Source organism: Bactrocera latifrons, unplaced genomic scaffold, assembly GCF_001853355.1.
Source record: "Bactrocera latifrons isolate USDA-ARS-PBARC rearing strain unplaced genomic scaffold, ASM185335v1 scaffold_5, whole genome shotgun sequence".
In the NCBI taxonomy this organism is placed as follows: domain Eukaryota; kingdom Metazoa; phylum Arthropoda; class Insecta; order Diptera; family Tephritidae; genus Bactrocera; species Bactrocera latifrons.
The window spans coordinates 3,704,280-3,726,867 of NW_017537156.1; the positions used below are offsets into that span (position 1 = coordinate 3,704,280).

At 34.8% G+C, this 22,588-nt stretch overlaps 6 protein-coding genes across 10 annotated transcripts in view; 3 read left to right on the forward strand and 3 right to left on the reverse strand.

Annotated features, from left to right (window-relative positions):
* Positions 1 to 1,848: 1,848 nt before the first annotated feature.
* Positions 1,849 to 22,588, reverse strand: part of LOC108973687 (ubiquitin conjugation factor E4 B) — a 35,427-nt gene continuing 14,687 nt past the window's right edge. Inside the window, exons 1-14 of one of the 5 annotated variants that reach the window (XM_018941097.1) lie at positions 10,288 to 10,629; positions 9,932 to 10,102; positions 8,420 to 8,734; positions 8,252 to 8,345; positions 8,050 to 8,188; positions 7,042 to 7,962; positions 6,260 to 6,972; positions 5,593 to 6,164; positions 4,806 to 5,202; positions 4,619 to 4,731; positions 4,358 to 4,535; positions 4,145 to 4,291; positions 2,846 to 3,188; positions 1,849 to 2,766 (exon numbers count right to left, since the gene is read on the reverse strand). In XM_018941097.1, coding sequence (XP_018796642.1) covers positions 2,468 to 2,766; positions 2,846 to 3,188; positions 4,145 to 4,291; positions 4,358 to 4,535; positions 4,619 to 4,731; positions 4,806 to 5,202; positions 5,593 to 6,164; positions 6,260 to 6,972; positions 7,042 to 7,962; positions 8,050 to 8,188; positions 8,252 to 8,305 — 3,876 coding nt within the window. In that variant the 5' untranslated portion in view covers positions 8,306 to 8,345; positions 8,420 to 8,734; positions 9,932 to 10,102; positions 10,288 to 10,629 and the 3' untranslated portion in view covers positions 1,849 to 2,467. Of the gene's footprint in view, positions 2,767 to 2,845; positions 3,189 to 4,144; positions 4,292 to 4,357; positions 4,536 to 4,618; positions 4,732 to 4,805; positions 5,203 to 5,592; positions 6,165 to 6,259; positions 6,973 to 7,041; positions 7,963 to 8,049; positions 8,189 to 8,251; positions 8,346 to 8,419; positions 8,735 to 9,931; positions 10,103 to 10,161; positions 10,630 to 22,588 lie in introns of those variants that run through there. The other 4 variants (XM_018941096.1, XM_018941094.1, XM_018941095.1 and 1 more) reach the window with 4 other exon arrangements.
* LOC108973695 (RNA polymerase II transcriptional coactivator) lies at positions 11,036 to 11,771 on the forward strand. The gene is made up of 2 exons (XM_018941107.1): positions 11,036 to 11,290; positions 11,359 to 11,771. Exons 1-2 carry the CDS (start codon positions 11,231 to 11,233, stop codon positions 11,647 to 11,649), a joined length of 351 nt encoding a protein of 116 aa, XP_018796652.1. The 5' UTR covers positions 11,036 to 11,230; the 3' UTR covers positions 11,650 to 11,771.
* LOC108973692 (transmembrane protein 222) lies at positions 11,998 to 12,759 on the reverse strand. Its single transcript, XM_018941103.1, has one exon. The coding sequence runs from the start codon at positions 12,744 to 12,746 to the stop codon at positions 12,153 to 12,155; it is 594 nt and encodes a 197-aa protein (XP_018796648.1). The 5' UTR covers positions 12,747 to 12,759; the 3' UTR covers positions 11,998 to 12,152.
* Positions 12,764 to 16,799, reverse strand: LOC108973689. The gene is made up of 7 exons (XM_018941100.1): positions 16,481 to 16,799; positions 15,751 to 16,405; positions 15,495 to 15,691; positions 15,321 to 15,438; positions 14,734 to 15,232; positions 14,518 to 14,674; positions 12,764 to 12,852 (listed from the first exon to the last, which is right to left on the reverse strand). Exons 2-7 carry the CDS (start codon positions 16,381 to 16,383, stop codon positions 12,780 to 12,782), a joined length of 1,677 nt encoding a protein of 558 aa, XP_018796645.1. The 5' UTR covers positions 16,384 to 16,405; positions 16,481 to 16,799; the 3' UTR covers positions 12,764 to 12,779.
* Positions 13,692 to 14,498, forward strand: LOC108973694 (zinc finger matrin-type protein 5). Its single transcript, XM_018941106.1, has 3 exons — positions 13,692 to 13,958; positions 14,016 to 14,153; positions 14,215 to 14,498. Exons 1-3 carry the CDS (start codon positions 13,829 to 13,831, stop codon positions 14,406 to 14,408), a joined length of 462 nt encoding a protein of 153 aa, XP_018796651.1. The 5' UTR covers positions 13,692 to 13,828; the 3' UTR covers positions 14,409 to 14,498.
* On the forward strand, positions 16,963 to 22,490 carry LOC108973688 (RNA-binding protein 5-A-like). The gene is made up of 13 exons (XM_018941099.1): positions 16,963 to 17,227; positions 17,308 to 17,428; positions 17,542 to 17,835; positions 17,900 to 18,050; positions 18,140 to 18,206; positions 18,612 to 18,685; positions 19,588 to 19,683; positions 19,747 to 19,861; positions 20,001 to 20,237; positions 20,399 to 20,905; positions 20,966 to 21,818; positions 21,885 to 22,125; positions 22,198 to 22,490. The coding sequence occupies exons 1-13, from the start codon at positions 17,212 to 17,214 to the stop codon at positions 22,309 to 22,311; spliced, it is 2,886 nt and encodes a 961-aa protein (XP_018796644.1). The 5' UTR covers positions 16,963 to 17,211; the 3' UTR covers positions 22,312 to 22,490.

Here is a 22,588-nt window from a genome sequence, read left to right on the forward strand (position 1 = left end):
ATAACTTTATTATTATTTTTTTTATTCTTACTGTTTGAATTTGTAAAAATTTGCGCTTCAATACATATTATTTTCCTTTTCAGTTGGTAAATTGCCACCAAAGCGTGTAAACATATTATTTTTTTGCATTTGTAGATTGTTTTGAAGTCTTAACATAGTTTATACGCCGTAGAGCGCTGAAATAAAACTGCTTAGATTTAAATAAATAGTAATTAATAACAAAAAAAAAAAAACATGTACATAAGTCGTTATTTCTAATCAAAATATTACTATACGTAATTTTATATACATATATACTAGGGTACTTTATGTGCGCAAGAGTCCACGCGACAGACGCGCTCACTTAAGGATACATATTTTATAAGCATATTATGGAATAATAAAAGTGAAATAGAAATTAAAATTTAATAAATAATAAAAAACGTACATATGTGAAAATCTTGCGTCTTTTTTACTGGTTCCAAACTATTTTTAGATCATCTGTTATTTTGATAATAAACCAAATTTGCGCTTGCGGCGCTTGTATTTGCTGATAAGCGACAATAAGTTTCAATTTAATAGTGAACAGATTTATAAAAAAAAATCACAATCTTTTTTACGGTTGGGGTTTATATACATGCTAATACTGAAGGAAGGGTAAGGGTTGGGGCTATATTTATTAGTATTTCTTCTTTTTTATTGACGTAAATTTATTAGTACTGTATATATTTATACAATATTTGGCTTCAGTTCATTGCTTTTTTTTCAAAACCTAGCACATAGCCAAAGACTACAGTTCAAGCTACTTCCTGAAAAATTATAAAAATTTTGCATTATTTCTTACTTAATTTTTTCGTAAAATTTTAAAATTATTCCTCAAAATATACGAAATACACATACCCACGAAAATATACACATTATTTGTAAGTGTGGTGTGATGTCCTACATAATATAATATGCTCAGCACCTAAATGTAGGTAATATTTACTGTTAGTTGTTGTTGTAGCGGCAGAAACCATTACTGCAGAAATTTTGAGGAATTGTGCCGAGTTGACAGTCATTGGCCGAAAAAAAAATTCGGATGCGTTCCGGTTACTTAGACCCGACTGTCGGGGGAATAGTATTAAACGCTATGTAGCCGCCAAGCTCACACTTGTGATATCTGAGCGCCTGGTAGTGCTAGTTACTGCCGGTACATAAGAAAAAATTGTTAGGACAATGCTGATAAATTTACTTCCTATTTGAGACTGCAAACGAGTATGTATTTAAAAATGCGTTGTTTATGCTTTTTTTGAACATCTTTTCAAGAACTTACGTTTTTATTTTATGCACGGCGGCAATGACGTCGCCATTTTATGCTAATATAGATAGCTTACAATTAATATTACTATTATTTTATGTAATTATGTAATTTCTGCTTTTATATATATGTACTTATATAGATGTATATATTAGTTATATATATATATGCATTTATGTACTCATATATGTAAAAATTGTATTAAATCAAATATAGGCCATCGTTTATTACGCATATATTTTAATATTTTTGTTTTTGTTTTGATAATTATTTATTTATGTTGTTCTTTTATTATTAATTTAATTATTTTAATTATTAGCTTCAAACTAATGCTTACATAAAAAAATCGTATTTTCAAACCCCTCTTAAGTGTTATAATTTTACATAATTTTTTTTTGTTTGCTGTTCTTCGTTTGCCTTCCTGCTATTAATGTTATTCTATGTTGGTGTATACATCTATTCAAATAAATTGACAATATATGTATGTTGTTGTTGTATTATTGAAGCAGGGCGGATATGGAACCAACATTTATTATAACTATTTCTTCGTGTTTTCTTCTCCTTCAGTAGCGTAAGTATGTATGTATGTATAAAAAAAGATTATGTTTTTGCAAATTTCAGCTGCGTGTAATAAGCATATTCACTAGACCACTAATAATTACAGATACAAAGACAAAAAAAAAAATGGAATAAATGAAGCAAAAATATAATTATTTTGACGGCATTATGTGTTTGCTTTTTTTTCTCCATTTTGTAACAAAAACAAATCGTACAAAAATTATAATTACGAAAAATGCATACATGTTTGACGCAGCGTAATCGCCAGCTTTCAAGCGAAAAAATAACAAATAAAATGGAATATTTAGTACCTCAAGTTGTATTGAGGTAAATAAATAGAAGCAGAAGCAGCAGCAATCATAAGTAAGACAATTCTGTTCAATTTCGTTTTTTTTTTTTTTTTGTTTTTTGTTCAGACACACGCACACACACAAAACAACTAATTAAAATTCGATTCATGAACCTTCGCCAACAAACAACACAATTAGTTGTTGTATCAGCGGCAGCCAGCAGCAGCAGCAACGTACGATGGCGCATTTTGTAACATTTTTTTTTTTTTTTTTTTTGTTTTTGCCTATTTCTCATTCGTCGTTCGTACCATGATACACACACTAATTACAAAATACAAATTTAGCTGCTCTTATCATTTACGCGCACATTCGTGTCCTGCTGTCTTTTGAAGCGCTGCTCTTTCCGCCAAGCATCGATACGTTCTTTTAGCTCATTATTTGGCACGAGCATATCTTCGGTTAGTGGCTGACGATTGAATGGATCGGTGCTGCTATTGAGTAAATGTCGCGTTATAATAGCACGATCCATAATCGTACCCGATGGCAGTGTAACCGGATCGGACATAAGTGTATCCATGAGCGGATCTTTGAATTCATCGGGCGCATCGGCGCATTCATCTTCGGCTAGTTGATTAGCAACTGCAAAAATATAAAGACATAAGTATGCAAAAAATAACCTCATTCATTAAAAATAAATCAAGAGCATTATCTAGTTTACCGTAAATGTCATGCGCTTTACTAATCAATGCTCTGAACTTTTCCACCTCAATCGTGGAGCGTATGCCCAAACGTTCGATGCGGCTGGCGGCATCGTCGAACAGATGCTTTTGAAACGAACGTTCGTCGGCGGCCAATGCCTGCGCAAACCTATCACAGTCTAAATGTAGATATATATCGAAAATTTCGCCCAGCAGCCGACGTGGCTCCCAACCATATTTGGTGGGATTGCGCACTTTCAGATCGTTGCACTTGGGGCCGCACAATTGTTGTAGATTGAAATTCAACATTGAACTCAGCCGATCGATTATTTCGTCGCGCATGAATGGCTCTTTAATGTCGTTCTGAAAATTATGAAAAATATAATATACATTTAATTAAAAATTGCACACATACATATACACATGCGTCTTAATAGCGACAACAATGGCTTTTTAGGTAAATGTACTCATACACACATATAGGTTATAGATGTATATAGAAAATGGAAATAATTGTTTGTTTTGTGCCAAATGCGTAGTATGAGTTTTGAGCAATACTTTTTTCTGACTGCGGTTCTTCCTCAACAAATTCTGCAAAACTGAACTTTACCAAAGAGAAATTCCAAAAATGTTTTTCTGCATGTTGTTATTGTAGCGACAGAAAACATTACTGATGATCTGCATCTGGCAGTTTGGTTATAATACCGTGGTTATTGAATAGCCAATCTTGGTCACATATGTATGAAAGAAATAAAGCGCTCTTAATACGTTGGGATAAGGGTATACGTTAGATTTAAGGGACCTAGCCCACGTGGGAACAGACAACCTTTTGACCTTCGATTGTTTACTATCGTCACAAAAGACATGAAAATTTTAGTGAACATTATTTTTGTTGTAGCGTATATGTTGTTGTTTTTGTTTTTCTAGCAGTTATTTAATCCCCGTTAGGTAAGATAAGGGTTATATATGTTGTCGTCGACGTTATCTAGCGGGAGGTCCAGGAAACGTACTGTTTCGACGGGTTCGGACCAAAGAAAAAAGGGTGTTAGATGAGTGGGGTTGGCAGGGCATGCAAAGAGGTTGCCAAAGTCATGTGGAGATTCATTGCACGCAGGAGATATGTTGGATGTGTCGGAGTCTATTCTGTGCAAGTAGTAGTTTAATCTGCTACAGTATCCAGAACGAAGCTGCGCAAGGGTCACTCGCGTTTCTCGCGGCAACTCTTGCTCTTCGTCTGCAATGGTATGCGTATATGATCGCAATATTCAACACACTCTTCTTTACCAATTTTCAAACTGTTCGGCAATTAATATACTTACCGTTAAATAATGGAACATTTCCACTGTTTCGCGTGCTAGCGTCAAATACGAACGACACTGTCGCTCATCAGTATTCAATTGCGACAATCTAGTCTGCTGCTGGTCGGAGCTCAATTGCGCCCAGGCGCTGTCATTCATCATTAATACCTAAAAAATAATGTAAATGAATACAATTCATTATAGAAGCATACCCGAAAATGGTGGAAAATGTACCTGGGTCTGATGTATGCGCTTTAGATTTTCCAAACATTCGTCCAGCAGGAATGTGGTGTCGTTCATGAGCATATTTATGAATTTGACAAATTGTTTACCTGAATTTGATTCAGTTATCATAACCTGCCGCAACACAGGATTCTCCCACATTGATTTAAACAGATGACTTATGTGATACCTGTAACGATAATATAAATATAAAAAAATATATAAAAATAAAATTCGTTCACTAGTATGTGTGGCGCGTGTGTATTCACAAACCTAATTGTAAATTTATCGTAGAATTCAGTGCTTTGTCCAGTCGTTTCAATATCTACGTAAAATTTCATGAGCGCGCTGCAAAGTACCGTCTGTGCTAATTCGTGATTCCACATCTTTTTTGGTTAAAAATAGAAATGAAATTAAAAATATAAATAGAAATGAAAAAATAATAATTGATTAGACTTACGGATGCACTTAGAGCATTTTGCGGACCCAGTGAGAACACAAATAACACTTCAACTAATTTGGCAGTGACGTACGGGTTCTTAATGAGATTGGGCACACACACGCATGTTAGCAGCCATGTGATTATTGAGTGATCGATTGTCTGCCTAATGTCATTGAGAGCGTGTTGCATGGCGAACAATATGAATTCGGCAATATCATCCACATACCATTCCGGCAGGGCGGCTAGTACATCGGTTGGCTTCAACTGTTGCACCGGCACCTTGGCTATGTATGGCCCCTCAACAGGCCGTCCCTCAATCTGATATAGCAGATATTCGCAAACCGTTGAATAGAAGTACATGCAAGACGATAAAAGTTTTGGATCGAGCAGACAAAGTTCACTGCACAATTTGGACCTAAAAGTGTATAAAAAATATTGAAATTATTAGAATATGTTAAGACAATTAATAGAATTTAAGTGGAAATTTAAAATAAAATCAAAAAATATTTCCAATATTTCTTCAATATATTTTCTTGGATTTTTTACATTAATTTTTGTAAAATAGTTTACATTTTATTTAATCAATTTTTAATAAGAATACATCTGCATCGGTATTGTCAGTCCGGTTCAAATTTGATCAGATGTCATACACCCTTATAACTTATTTTACTAAATTGTTAGTGCGAATTCTTCTACATTGGTATTGTTAGTCCGGTTCAAATTTGATCTAATAGTATACACCGTTATAATCTTGTTTACTCAATTTTTACGAAGCCTTTTTTGTCGATATATGAACATCAATTACCTGGATAACTTTTTAAACTGCTTATGCCAACGTTCTCGAAATTGTTTATTCCGCTTTGCATATGGTGTATTCTCCCAATGTGATTTGGTACGATCAATTTCATCGATGAGTTTTTGCAGTTCTTTTATAGCGCGCGCCTTCTGCCGATAGCGTTGTATGGCCGGCATGTAACCTAAATGATGAGCTTGTAGTGTAAGAAACCAACATTGCGTCTGGAAATTGGCATTATGGGTGGCTGTAGCGAAATCACGTTCAATGAATTGCTTGTATTCGTCAGCGGTAAAACGCAATTTCGTATCATTCTCGATTGAGATCAATGTGTCTTTATAAAATGGAAATAACGGATCGATGCGATCCAATTTGATTTTCACCGACAGTTGTTGCAACACGCTCATTAAATTAATGACGAAACCATCGCGTGCAAGCAATTTTTCATCGCAAGCGAACTGTGCACGACGCTCGTTGTAGCGCAATACTCTACTTATGTATTCGAGTGTTTGGGGGCGGCTATTGACATTTACAAGCAACGAATGAAATACTGTATGCATTGATGTGCGCATGGATTGCATTTCCTATATTGACAAAACCAAAAAAAAAAATAATAATAATAATAAATATTTGAAAATTAAATACCATTAAATTGCAAGCAATATTTCGCTTTACTAACCCAACGAAAGTGATACATGCTGTACACGATGACATTGCTCTTGCCATGCGCTTCGGCAAATTTCACATTCTCCTCAGCAAAGAGCGATACGGAGAGAAACGGTCCCAGATAACTGCATTTGACTATTTCCCGACCGGGTATCTTCGTGCACATCGATGGTAGGAAATTGACTTGTGCTGCAATCAAGTCGCAGATCGGTCGCACTGCACCCACTTTTATGACCACCAATTTAGCTAGAACATCAATTTGTTGTGTATTGACGTTGGGCGTGCAAATGTTACGTTGCATGCCAATGAAAAGACCGCGCAGTAGTTGACCAAATATTTGCTGAAAATCCTCAGTTGTTTTATGCGCCGTAGCTACCAAATCATATAAGAAACCGTCGGGTATGCGACCCTGATAGAGCATTTCTAGCATTGGCGATTGATCGAAAATGAAATTTGAATTTTCATTAATGCGATCGGTGAGCACGAGTATGGTAGTACGCATTATAGCATCATGTACTTGTTGTAATACATTTTGTATTTTTGTTTGTGTATCCATGGGTACATTGCTGCCGGTAACGCTGTTATCTGTTGTATATTGTTGTCGGAGACGATGGCAATTCACCAAATACAAGATCACCTCTTGCCTGACCATGGTGCCATGGAAGCTGCTTGAAGGTGTTACTGGACCGATAGGATTATCTAAATTGGCGGCATTTGACGTTGATGCTGAATGTAAAAGATTGAAATTTTATTGCAATTAGAATTGTAATATATGAATTAATGTAAATGTCGCACCTTGTGATGACGCCGGTCGCTCGTCTTCGCGTGCGCTGCTACTTCTGCCGCCGCGCGTCATTGCATTTTCAGAAAAGAAAATTGACGAACGCGTACCACCAGCGCTGCCGGGCGCCGCATTTGCTAATATTTCCTGTACTTCTGTGTCATCGCTTTTTATCTTTTTTGGCGTTGAGTATGTGGGATTCGAAGTCGCACCAGATGATGTCGTAGCTGTCGAAGTGCTTGCCGCTGGAGATGTGGTTGCTTTAGTATCATTTGTGTTAGCCGTAGCTGTTGCTGAAGCGGTGCCACTTGCCGACGCAACTTCCAATTCGGCAGATGAATTCGCGCTACTGCCAGCTCCTTCTGGTGCTTCGAGTTCTTCTTTAAATAGCTTTAGTACACACTCTAAGAGAACATCGTGCATAATGGTTTCAAAATCAAAACGCATTTGCGGATAATGTTCAAGAAAACTAGCCGTTTGCGGACATATCATTGAACCGACACTATATTCATTCCATGTAGCATTGAATATTTTCGATAGCATATCTTCGATGAATTCATCTGTCGTTTGTTCCGGTTGTTTGTGCTCAATAATCATATCGGCAGTATCTATATCAGTTGTTTCCATGTGTTCTAATTGGTTGTCAATGAACTTTTTGCTATCATGATTGCCATTTTCCGATTTAATAATACTATCAGTTGGTGGTGTAAGTAGGGACGTACTTGTGGTTGAGGCAGATGATAGAATGGAGGCGCATTTCGTTATGTCAATATGCTGGGTAGGTGTAGTATTCAGCGAGTTCATTTCGACGTCAACGTCCATTTTAGTGCTTTCTCCATCAGGCAGCACATTTTCCGCTTCTGTTTCCGCCGATGCTACTAGATTGGTGCGTAAAAGCCGAGACTCCTTTGCAGCACAATTAGGACTACGTAGTTCTAAATGGAAAATGAATTAATATTAATAAGTAGTAATATTAAACAATTGTATCAAACAATATTTAAATTAAAATAACTAACGCAGACCTTTTTCATTATCGTCCGTTGCTGCTGGCGTTGTTGTACTACTTGAGCTTCTCTCCGCCGTTGTAGGTGTATTACTAACTGGCGAAATTACTTTTGACGAATTAGCTGCCGCTAAGGTACGCAATCGTCGGGCGCGTATCTGTGGAAATAATTTGTTGTTTTATAAATGTATGTTCGTGTCAAAGAACTATTGGCTATTTACCTCTTCCGGCGTTAATTCATTCATCTTAGTGTTTTGCTCCTCAGCAGATGACATGCCAAATAAATGCCGTTATTCAGTTCCCCTTCTTTTCTTTCTATATGCGTAAAAAAATTTTATTTTAGTTTTATATTATTTTACCGATATGAAAATGTGTGTATATTTATTTACTTTTTAGTTAACAAAAGAGCAGCACCTTCTTTCTTCACCGACTTTCCTATTATCTTAATGTTGTCACCGTCAAGGTAATGCGTTGCAATTGCTCTACTTCCTCAGCACCAATAAAAATTCTTTATGTAAAAATTCTTTGGCTGAGTAAATTTCACATGAAAATTATAAAGTGACCAAAGCTCTTCACTATATTGTTGCTATTTTGTCGTTGGCGTTATTTTTTTACGATTGTGTTATGATGCGTTCAGATGTATGAAGGTGGAGGTTGAAATGATGACTGCCGACTTCGTTGCTGCGTTTTTGTGGGTGAACGAACTGTGGGAATATATGAGTACATGGTAAATATTTAGTACATGTTGACTCTTGGCAAAGGCCAAATGTCTTTCTAAGACCAAATGTCAACAAAACGTTTAAGAGTACTTATAAAAAAAAAAACATAAATAACTGTTTTTAAATATATAATTTACTATCATGTATAATACCCTGGGTATATAATTATATATTGCAAAATTATTATTTTTATTTTAATATTTTATGTACACCAACATAAATGATTTAAGTGCATACAAACTTGTTAGTGCTAAGTATGTACATATGTATACATTTCGTATATGTTACCATAATTTATATATATATGTATGTATATATGCCATATATTTATTTGTTGTCTATAAACATTTCCGTTGGAAACCAATAGAAAATAAACTTAATATTTATCTTTGCTATTTAATGACTACAATGCACTCCTTTTGCAAAAACTATTTTTAGAAATCGATAAAAAATTATGAACATTAATGCTAAGAACACCCTGTGGTAGTGGCGCTTGAAATATAAATAAATATAGGCACAGGAAAATTTTATGTAAATACAATTACAACGAATGCGAATATCTATCCACTCAATTTGATTGTATATATTTTATTACCATTTACCTAAAGTATGCCATATGAGCTGTGAAAAAACGAACGCCCGGCTATAGATAAGGCATAGACGGTCAAGTGCAGCATCAAGGCTTTTATAAAAATTTAAAAGAGGCTGATAATAGGCGTGCCACATACATGAACATTAAAACTGTTTAATCTTTGGTTAACGTAATTAGACAGATACTAGTTTTTAGAGCAGCGACAAATACTTACTAATAGGAACTAATATACAAATAGAGCATCAATACAAAGTTATGTGTAAGTTAATATGCTACGAAATTATGAATATTGACAGATCATTGACTAAATCTGATAAGAAAAAATAAGCGCAATATGTATCATCCAATTAGTAACCAAAATTATTCTAATTTTGTATACAAGCGAAAAAAAAGTTACATATACGAATGAATATACATATTATTTGTATATGCATACATAAATTATGTATGTGCAACTACGCAATAGAAATTTGTTGCAATTGCTATCGTATAACTTTTTCTTTGTCATTAAAATGTTGTTTGAAATATTTTGGTTAAAAATTAATATAAGTTTACGTAAACTTTCCAGTAAATTTATTACAGGCACTAACCGTGTTATAAAATACTGTTTTTAAACTTCCGTATAAATATTATGTACATATATACTTGCATATGGTTATTTTTTTACACAAGTTTTCACAGCAGTCAAAACATTTTCCGTTAATTAGCAGCACTAGTTATCTTTTCCGCGCACTCACCCCTTTTTCATTAGTTTCAACACACTACAAAAGAAGTGTTGTCTTCATTGAAAAATTACTTATARAAAGGTATATGTCCTTACATGCACTTTTTCTTTGTTTGACTTTTATAGTAATTTATTTCGGGAACTTTTCTTGCCAAAACAAATTTACGATTTAAGCAAAAATATATAGAATACATTCTTATTTATTTGTCCAGCATTATGTACCTTTTTTCGTTTTTTACTGTTAAATTTGTACAATATGAGTGTGCATTGAACCGAACGATTTCGAGTCAATACTTGTGATGTACACGTATTTTTTCTTTATTTTCGATTGTGGCTTATGTCTTATAATCTCGCAATTTTTCGAAGAGTTTGCTATTAGCTCTTGTCCTTTACAAAAAGGACAATTTAGTTTGATTTGTAGAATATAAAATTTGTTTAATTTTTCCTATTTTTTATGTCGCGTAATCTTGCACTTCACCACTTCACTAACTGAACGCAAAATGTCGCAGCACAAATGAACAATTGGACGTGGATTAGTAGAGATGCCAAGCACATATAACGTTGAAACTTTTTGGGAAACCCGAATGCCTTTGCACTAATTTAAAAACATTGGAATTAATAAGTTGATTACGATTATTAGGTATGAGAACCAGCATATTACTCAAAGTGTAAATTCCTCAATTAATCTTACTTTTTCTTGAATTATTAAAAATTACCATAAAAAATATGCTGTTATTATTTGCAATTGAAGTGTTGGCAACTTTGAGCATGAATGACTGGTGAAATCCATCATATGTGGTCTATTTGCGGCGAATTATTTCCAGTTTTCAACAAAATCCTGAACTGCTTCGTTAACTTATTTTAGTGTTCAATAACGATAGAAATAAAATGTTTAAATTAATTCAAACTTGTATTTTTCGTGATAACCGATTTCCTTGAACTTCAGTATCTTTGAATTTACATTATATATATGTACATATATACAATACGTTATAAATTTATATGCATTTTAATATTTCTGAAAAAAATTAATGAATGCAGGCAACACTGTTTATTTCCCCTTAGCAGCTTGCCGAAAAGGTTTTATCCCGCGTGAATTTATAAATCGTCAATAAAGAAAAATTCTTACATTGAAGAAATTAACTTTTTACAAAAGTTTTCTAAAATGCCCAAAACAAAGAAGAGAACCACTAGTTCATCTAGCAGTGATTCTGGACCCGAGGATGTAAGTTTATATTTCGAAATAAATATCTAAGAACATGAAGAAATTAACAATTCTTCTTGCCTTCACAGAGAAATGTACCACCGGTGAAAAAATCCAAAGCAAGTACTGATAAGACTGGTAGCGGATCCAGCGATAAAGATACTAATAGCTCAGAAAATCCAAGTGGTCCTTGGACAATTGAAAAATTGCGTCAGGTGCGTATAAATGAGTTTAAAGGCCGCAAAATGGTGGACATCCGTGAGTTTTACGAAAAAAATGGTGAAATTTTGCCTGGTAAAAAAGGAATATCCCTGCATCCCCATCAATGGAAAAAATTGTTGGAACTAGCTCCTGAGGTCAATAAAGCTTTGGGCGATTAAGTTAGTCAACCAATCACTCACACTGATCACCAGTAAAATTGTATTTATTAATTTTTATATGTATGTGTATAAAATAATATAATCGAAATAAAAACCACCGTATCTCAATTACACTTTGATAAGAGAGTATGTATAAATTTTAGCAATTAGTAAAATAAGTTTCGTGGGATATTTCCGGAATTGTTTTATCAAAATATTTGGGCATGTTATTGCTATGAAATTATCAATTTTATTTTTCAAATAACGAACAAACTGATAACTGAACACCTGCAAAAAATGCTACACATCTTATCTCGCGCATAACTTCAGCAACGTCCCTTAACATGCTATTACTAATTACGAGATATGTACATTAATCACAAAATCACTAATACCATATTTTATTAATCTTATAAAAGAATTGCAAAGTTTAATATTCGCTTTAATATTGTGTTACATATTTATATATGCAAATAAATTCTTTAGCTTAAACAATATTTACAAACAAGCTCCTTTAAATAAACTTAAAGGTACACTGCCAGGAACGAGCACAACGCGACGAAAATTATAAACGGTAGCCATGTTTTAATAAAACCCCAGAAACCAACATATCTGCCACAAACAAATATCCAAAGACACAGCACTACCATATTCCAGCTGGTTCGTTTATTGTAGCGCATACCGCATAAGGCAGTGGCCACATGTGAATGACAATTGTCGCAAAAGAGATTATGCATGCGGGTTCCGTATAATATTGAAGCTTTAGCTACAGCTTCATCCCACTCAGCAGATCCACCTGCAACATTTTTTGGATTCAAACGCAGATATCTTGTCGGTCTTCCAAAGCCCATTTTGTCCTCGGACACATAATAAGGTCCGGCAAAATCACGGATGATACCAGTAGATGTACATATTCCCATATGACCTATCATAGGTAACAACCAAGTGAGGACAGGTATCGGTGTCCAAACGATGCAATAAGGAAAACGATCATTTTCAAAATTTATTGGAGGTAGGACGAGTCGATCCGATTGGTCATCCATTGTGACATTAACAGTTTCTCCTCTTGTTCCAGAAGGTAGGGATTGTCCAATGTTTTCAGAACTGGTGTTAGTCATTTATGATTTTGAAACAATTTTGTTTTTTTTTAATTAGTACTTTTTCAACGACTTTTCGTGTGCAAATCCATTTGTGTACTTTTTATTCAGCTTTCCATATGATAAGCTGAGGTGAAAAAATAAATATTTACATATGTGAACTATTTGACATATATGTATGTAAGGGTATGCAACACTGCCAATGTTGCCTTTCTTATGTGCTGAACACAATGAGCGCGACAGACTGCAGTGAACTGAAAACAGCGTTGTGAATCCTTCTATATGAACATTTGTGAGAAGGCAGCAACATAACAATGGCCACCATGTACACAATACAACACAGCTATCCATTTTGCATGTACACAATTTTGTTGTGGGCATTCTAATACCTTCCATTTCAATATTTTGTTCAAAGTGAAATTTTGTATGCAAACAATAGGTAAATAGGAAAATTTATTTGTTTTAAATTATCAATTGTTATTACAAATGATATAATACAGCTTACATATTAGTGGCATCACCATCATCCTCATCTCTCTACTGTCGTCCTAGTATCGTTGACAAATATAAAAATATATTGAAGTTAGCGAGAGCGACAACTGTCGACCTGCAGTCGTGTAGTCCGGCAGCTGTCAAAATAACTGTCCATGAGAACGTGTGTATTTTAATATTTGACAGATGTCGTTTGCAGTCTGTCGCGCTCATTATGTTCAGCACATTACTCAATACAAGTAATCAAAGCGTTTGCCCGATAGTGGGTACAATCAACCTAGTTCTAAACTCAATGCTAGAAAACATTGAAATAATTATTTAAAAGTAGTGAACATTATTTAAATAAAAAGCTTTTGTTATATATTTTTACTGATAAAAATTGGAATTCAAGTTCATAACTTTTGAAATTTAACTTATGTTTTAGATATGTTTTTTAGTTATAATCGGTACAATAGAGGAATGATCTATTGTGAATGGATACACAAATTGTGAATGAATTCCAAAATTGTTAGTGGAGGATTTGTAAACAAAAATATTTTGTCAAGAATAACGCTACATTCTTGTAATTCTTGATGTTTTTTTATTGTTTATAAGAATAAATAACGAATTGAATGGGTGGTAAAAGTTTTTATTGCGACTATTGTTGCTGTTTTCTTAAGAATGATGTAAATGTGCGCAAAACGCACAACTCTGGATTAACTCATAATATGGCAAAATTACGTTATATGAGACGATTCGAAGGTGAGTGTGCATGGAAAGGGGTTCCACCAAATTATTATGATACACATATATTAACAGACCCTAGAAAAGTGCTGGAACAGGAAGTTAATAAGGAGCCTTGCACTCGTTACTTAAACGGCAAATATTGCAAATTCGATTTGATGTGCAAGTCGACACATTACAATGACGAACAGCTAGAGCAATTGCGAAAAATTGGTTCGTTGCAAATTTAAAATGAAATCATCATTAAAAATAATTATATATTATATATTTTTAGTGAAACGTTTGGAAAAAGTTCAAAGGCCTAGAGTAAATAGCAAACTGAAAACTGTTCAAAAAATAATGCTTCCATGGTATAGATATAATAAAAAAAGTAATAAAACAATGAATATCAGACGCCTACCTGAATCACTGAAACCTATAAACTTTGACCGAATTAATGATGATTGCCTGACACTTGAATGGGGTTAAAAATGTCAAAAAATAAATTTTGTTAAATAGTTTAGATATTTGCAAATTTTCAATAATAAATTACTATAACACCAAATTTTCTCTTAATAGTATATTTTTTTATCTTTACCCCAGTATTGTCACCACACTCTCCATGGCATTATCCACTTTTAAACTTAATTGTAACATTTTACCGAATTCCGCATAATACGACTTTGCGTCTTGACCGCTAAAATTCATAACACGAGGATCAGTAAGATGCGCCAATAAGAAGAACACAAAATGTTCTGCAAAATTTAATATTAGTTAAAAACATTTAAAGTAAAAACCAACAATTGAATTTTACCCAATTTATTTTCAATTGCAAAAAATAATGCCGTGTTTCCACTTTTCCTATCGCCCATCTCCAAAAATTTCTTCTTCAACTTCGGTTGTGCATTTCTTGTTGTATTGCCATATTTTTCTTCCAGTTTCTTACAAACATCTTCGTAATATTTACTAAATTCATTTTCGGATGATTCTGCGCTAAAATCTCGAGCAAATGAAGCTTTTCCTGAAAGCCGTTCATCTAATGTATTTAAAATGATTTCTGCCCGATTGTAACTATTGGTACGCACAACCATATGTATGGGAGTATATCCATCATCATTTAAATGTAACAATAGCTTTAGATCTATCTTTTCCATTAACAAACGCAAAGACTTATCGTCGATTTCGTTAAGAACAGCTAAATGAATGCAGGTGTTAGAGTGGTAATCGATCTCATTTGTGTTCAAACCCTCATTTATAAGAACATTGATTATTTTAGGGAAGCAATCTTGAACTATTGCTAACTGGAGGCAGTTCTGAAAGATGGTATTAAGTTAAAATATTTAGTAATCGTATGCCTTGTGATAATGTATATAGTTTAAGGCATCAATTGGTTAAACTTACTTCGTCATCGTCGGTAAGTAAGGTATTTAGATCTTCCACCTTTCTAATTTTCTTCCAAACGAATATTTGCCTTCGTAAGGCATCCAAGTCATTTTCAACTATGGTGCGATGTATTGCACTAAACAAAATTCAAGATGTTAAATAATAATCATAGTTTATTAAATAAAATATTACAGCAATCCATCGGTGCGTATGTCTGCATCTATAAATTCTTCAGCCATTTTGCGCATGATGTGTTCTTCTTTTGTTTTATGTGGCTCTGGCGAATCAAAAATGATATCATTTAAGATGTCAGATGAAATAGATATTATCGAGTCAATTCGATTTCTTCTATTTAATTCATTTGTCGCCGCTTGATTAATGTCTGTACTCTATAAATTAAGCATTTGTCTCAAATATATGCATATGTAATATTTTCAAATAGAAATACCTTTTCAATTTTTCTAGCCTTTAGTTTTGGTTGTAGTTGACTATGTGCCATTTGGGCATGTGATTTTTTTACCACTTGTGGCAAACATACTTTTCGTTTTCGTTTCCTTTTCACTGGTGTATCTGTTGAATCATTAGTTTTAGACAATTGATCTCCTGTAGACTTCGACTCCACTGACTGTTGTGCTATCGTATGATTTCGTGTTACTGTTGTAGAAATTACATTTCTTTGCAAAGCTGGGGAGTTTCTTTCTTGACTGACGTCAACATGGCTTGTATTCAAAGTATTCTGCGACGACTGAAGTGGTAGTGTTATTATCTTAATTGCTTGATTTGTTGAATGTGTAACTCCCTGGGTAATATCAGTTTGAGTGGCTTTTTCTTTGAAGGAGTCAGTACTATTACCAAATGTTATTTTACAGTTCGGGCACAAAGCATGTACAATCTGTGCACTCGATGACTTCCCATTAACTGCTTCCAAAATACGCAGTTGTACATCTTTTTCTGGTATTTGAAGTACCACACGAAATAACTCTGCATAGGCGAATTTAGATTTAGCGTTATCAGGACCGGTTATCTTTAAAGCAGTTGTAACCGTTTTACTATTGCTTTTTGTTAAAATGACCTTTTTCATATTACTTCAACTGCCACAAACACTTTAATAGGAAATTACAGCACAGAAAATGAATTAAGTAATTTCATTGAACAAAAAGCACTATTTGGGGAAATACCTTTTTACAAAATCCAAAGCAATGTACCAAGGCCCAGACCTGCTTGTCACTAATCAAAAATGTCAAATTATATATTTCAAGAGCTTTAAATTTTTCGTATTATTGTTACTATTTTCCTGCACATTACAACAATGTATTGCTTAAAAATCTAATCTTGTATTGAAAATATACCACACTTGTCTTTTTAGTTAATACCATTATTTGTAAAGAGGAAACCCCCGTCAAATTTTGACATAAAAAAACCAAAATTCTATGTGCTTACCAGATTGATTCTAATTTCGTTCTAAGACAAATCTGCATGCACGAATGAATGGGCTTTTGAAAATTATTATAATTGCCTAACAATAATCATATCGGACTTATTTCAGAACAAAACGGAACTACATTTTAGTACAACTATAGAGTGCAATATACCAGGCGTTTAGTTCGTGAGTGCACACAAATATCTGGCAACTCTATTGATTACTCGTCGGTATTGTTAATGTCAAAAAGTAAAAATCGATATAATTTTCATTTGTGCATTTTTCTTCTGAGAATATCTGCATAAAATAAGTTTAGATGCTTTAAAAAATCTGTAATTATTATAAAACTTACAATAGAACGGTAGTGAACATATGAAAAGAACACCAAATAAATAACAAGGGGAAGAAGGAGAGGAAACGAGAAATTGAACTTTTAAAAAATATATAAAAAAAACTTACGCACTAAGGACTGCGTGGAAAAGTATTAAAATGAACATGGATAGACGTAAGTATTCTATGTTATAATTATTACACAAAAGATATGTGTAAATTATATGTAAATATCGGCATTATGCTTGCGCTCAGGTTCACGTAGCATATCGCCGGGCAATCGTCGACATCGTAATGGTGGTAATATGGCCGGTGGCGGAGGCTCACGACGAGACCACCGCCGTTACAGTCGCTCCCGTTCTCGTTCAAGATCACGGTAAGTGTATAAAGTACATACCTACATATATCGTATAGTAAAGTGTTCAAAGCAAAAATTAATGGTTCTAATATACAAATTTGTTATGGTCCTATGTATATATGCATGTGTAGCGAACGTAGTCGTGATCAAAATTTTCGTCGTCGTAATTCACGCTCGAGATCACGCGAACGTATGGGACCACATCGACGTGGTGGCAGTGGAGAAAAGGATTTATATCGTGATTTAATTTATGATGATTATCAAGAAGATAAAGGCTACAATACTCGTGGACATCGTGGTCGTGGTGATGATGACCATAGTGAAGAACGCGATCGATTTTGGAACGATCGTGGTAGAGACAAAGGACGTGATTATGACCGCGATAGAGAGCGTGACCGCGATTATGACAGGGATCGTGATAGAAGGTAAAGCAAAACTATAAGTAAATATACATATAAATCGATTTATTAAAAATTAACTGATTTACAGGGACAATCGTCACAGTCGTTATGGCCGGCGATACGAAAATGATCGTGAAAGTGATGACAGTGATGAGAGCTTTCACAGTCATTTCTACAACAAAACTCCATCAAACACCATAATTGTTTTGGGCTTACAATCGCACATTACCGAAGCAGATGTAAGTGCTTAATTAAACTTGCAATATATACACTAAAATGGTAATATTTAAATGATGTATATAATTTGTTTTTCTGCTTTAAAATATAGCTAATGAGCATACTGATTCAACAAGGCATGACCGCTTCAATACGACTGATACGCAAACGACCAACAGGTGGGTTTCTAACACATTGCAAAATTTTTAAAATAAACTTAGTTTACTAGTTCCAATGATATTAGTGATAAATAGTGTTAAATAAAAAAAAATCAAATATATGACACGTAAGTACCGGCAGAAACTCGTTAAAGTTAGCTAATGCAATAGATGCCACAAATTGGGCTACATATAATTACAACGTTTACAAATATACCAGCAGCAGCTACAATAAAAATAAAGATAAAAAGACAATTCTACAAACAATTATATCCTATATTGCTTGTAGTAATTGATTTAACAACAAGAAACGATATTTGTTGCAATTCCACATAAAAAAAAAAAAATCCAACTATATTCAACAACAACAAAAATACATTATTTTTTGACGTAAATATTTTGTATTTGCTTCTATCTAAAATTTAGGTGCATCACGAGGTTTCGCTTTCGTCGAGTTTAGTACCATTGATGAAGCTGCACGTTGGATGGAGCTAACCCAGGTATCACTTGTTGCTCAACCACCTCTACACACACCCATCAAACGATCTCAGATCACGTTCAAACGCATACTTTGTGTTTATACTTTTTAAATGTGTTTAAAAATGAGTTTAAAAGAATGTGTGAGGGCGAGGATAGATAGTTTGACACTTAATTATTGAAACATAAATATTAATAAGAAGAAATTTAAATTTTAGGGACTGATTTTTAAGTGTATTAAATAGTGACTGAATTTCTAAGGAAGCACTAATTTTCGCGTGCTACAAAATCTAAAAAATTTATATTTTTGCTACACAAAAACTTTTAGTTTTGTAAAATTTTTTATTTTGTTTTTAGTTTTTATTTTTACGAAAAAACAAGAAATTGTGACTTTCAAAAAGGCATATAAGGTTCGTTAATAATTTTTTGTTCGCAAAATTTAATATACTATAAAAATGAATACAGTTAGAAAACAACAAAAGTTCATACTCAGATTTATGGTAGCTTAGAAGTAGGCACACAATATCAACATAACATCAACGCAGCAATTCAGCTGATACCTAAAATTTATGCGACAAGACATGCAATCGCCCAGCCAGATCTCACATAAACCCAAAGAAAAAAAGATTATCATGCAACATATGAGATGAGATTAGAAAATTTATATAATTTTCACCATAATCGAGTTGATATGGAAATGGCATATATATACATATATATATATATAACAATGCATGAGAAACAGAACTAGCTGAGTCATGTTCGAGTTCTAGTTTGATGCGATCAAGCGCGTGCAACCTGCAACATTGCAAACTCAATGCAATCAACCAATCGGTGACTGTGTAGTCTGTGGGAACATGAAATGTCAATCGTTATTAATATATTCTTTTTTTCTCTCATTTTCTTCCCATTTCATGCATTCTAGGGCTCAATACAATTGCCGGATCAATCGTGCGCCAATCTGCAATACAGTGTCTCACCTAAACAGAAAGGAAATGCTACTGAATGGCATTGTAGCAAGGTATGTAACCGTACTTATACGCATGTTTTTATATATGCATATGACAAATGTTTTTATTTGCAGTGTGGTGTTTTGAATTTCAAACGACGTTTTGTCTGCTTCAAGTGCTATGCATCGCGCGAGGATAGCGAAAAAATCGGCGAGGGTAGCGAAGAAGTTAGCAACATCTTAACGAAAAGTATAACTATACAAACTTATTGCTAAGATACTAAGCAATATTGCAAGCAATATTCAAATCATTAACGCATAACATATTAAAATTGTTCTGAATTATTTGAACTAAAAATTCTACTGATCCTTCAATCCCCCTAATGCAGAGATCATGTTACGCAATTTGGATACGTTAACGACAGAGGAGGCCGTACTCACCGCGATGCAGCAGCATGTGCCAGATTTGGCAAGTAAAATTACGAAAATACTCGTCAGCCGCGACACATTAACGCAGACGTCACGTGGTATATGCTATTTGAATTTCGATAGCCTCATTGATTCGATGAACTTGTATACAGCTTTGAAGGCGCTAGATCCACCGCTAACAATTGATAATCGCCAATGTAAGCATTCGTATTTTTAAGTTTCACTTTTTTCTTTGTGAAGGATAAATGTATTATTGCTTCGGTACAACTGAAGTTAACGAGTTTTCTTGTTTTTCTTCTCCCTCATCATTCCTTATAAGTATAAAACTAATATTTTATTTTATAACAACTCGTTGCAGTACTCGTCACTTATTGCATAGATCATGAGAATCGCCAAATCGTGCCCAAGAAAGGCGATTCAGCTGGTGGTGGCTCAGCATCAACCTCGATTGGCCCGATGACGGCTGCTGAAATGATGGCTGCTTCAGGTTCTCTAGCCGGCGGCGCCAGCGAATATACCTTGGCAGATGTGCCTCGCTTGGCCGAATACAGTGCCGCCTTGTATGCATCAACACCGGCAGAGCATGCGCATTATTTACAGTACTACACAGAATACTACATAAGCGAAATTAATAAAGGCCACTATGGCAATCTGCCAAGCTCTGCTCAATTAACAGAAACTTCAGCGAATTCGGCAGCCGCTGTTGCGCTCTCGGCCATACAACGTAAGCAAAAGAAAATGAATAGTATTGAGACGACGGCAACCCAGGCAGCTGCAGCTGCTGCGGCTGCCGCGGCGGCGGTAAAGGCTAGTTTAGCTTTGAAAAATGTCGCCACCCCAAAGGGGAACGACGGCAAAACATATCGTAAGTAATCGCATAGTTGATTGTATTTGTTTGTTGATATCCACAATTTGTTCGTTTCAGCCACACCCGATGTCTCACTGTATCAATATGATGAAACCTCTGGATATTATTATGACCCGACCACGGGTCTGTATTACGATGCACATTCCCAATATTATTACAATAGTGAAACGGGCGCTTATCTCTATTGGGATCAGCGCAAGAGCACTTATGTTTTGGCCACACCGGCAGCGGCAGCAGCCACAATACAAGATGTGGTAAATAGTGAAATGGGGGAAGATGCCAAAGCGAGTGCCGCAAATGCTGGCGGTAATCCGACAGCCGCTAATGAAGACGAAAAGAAAGACAAGAAGGAATCTGGTAATAAACATGATAAAGTGAAGGTAGCAAAGAAAATAGTTAAGGATATGGAAAAGTGGGCCAAACAATTGAATCAGAAAAAAGACTATACAGTAGTTGCGACGCCGCAACCGATATTGCCTTCGAAAGCAGACGATGCACCAGCTCGTGCTGCGAGCGTAGTCGCGGGTAGCTCAAGTGGTGCGCTATCCAGCGGTTATGCTGATGTCGGCTTCTCTATACTGGAGAAGAAGGAGCGTGCCAAACTGACCGACTATATGCCAAGCACTGCGAACACTAATAAACTCACGGCGTATGCCTCCGATTCCGATGAGGAGCATGGCGGTCAGGCGGCGACAACGAGTGGCGCTGGTGCTGGTTCTGAGGCCAGTGAAAAAGATTACGTTGACTTCCAAAAACTCACATGCCTGCTGTGTAAACGCGCTTTTCAGTCGCTGGAAATATTGCAAAAGCATCTAAAAATGTCCAATTTGCATAAGGAAAATCTACAGAAATTTAACTTGGCACGCGGCTCCAATGAAGCTGGTGAATCTATGGGCAATGCAGGCTTGTCGTGAGTATTTTTTTTAAATTAATTGGTTTTATGCATTACTAATTTATATGATATAATTGTCTGTAGTAACTATCGCGATCGCGCCAAAGAAAGACGCCAGAAATACGGCGAGAGTGATCCACCGGTTGCCAATCGTAGTCGCGAACGTTTTGAGATGGAGATGAAGTCGATGTCCACACGCCAAGCGGAAGCGCCGCCAATGCCGATAGGTTCGAATAATGTTGGCAATCGTCTGTTACAAAAAATGGGTTGGTCCGAAGGACAGGGCCTCGGCCGTAAAAATCAAGGACGCACAAGCATTATAGAGGTTTGTTTTTGATTACATAACACATTAACTTAATAATAGTACTGAAAACATATTTATTTCTGTTTTTTGTAGGCGGATGCACGTTCATCTACCGTTGGCTTGGGCAACAAGTCGGGCATAACACCCGGCGAGGACTATAAGACGTATATTAAGAAAATGATGAAGTCACGCTATGAATCAGTATGATTGCTTTACTTCTTACTAAAGCATTTATTTAGTTTGCAAATATTTTAATATTTTTTTATTAAATTGGTCAAGTGGAAATATATTTTTCAATTCGACCTGTTTTTTATTAGAATGATATTATTGGAAAGTAAATTAAATGATTTCACTTCATTGTTGAATATTTCTACACAATTCAATTAATAAATCAAAATATATGTTTGTATATTGTAAAACAGATGAAAAAGAAATTGTTTTATTTTACCAAAAAAAGTCGAAAACAAGAAAAAAAAAATTAAAA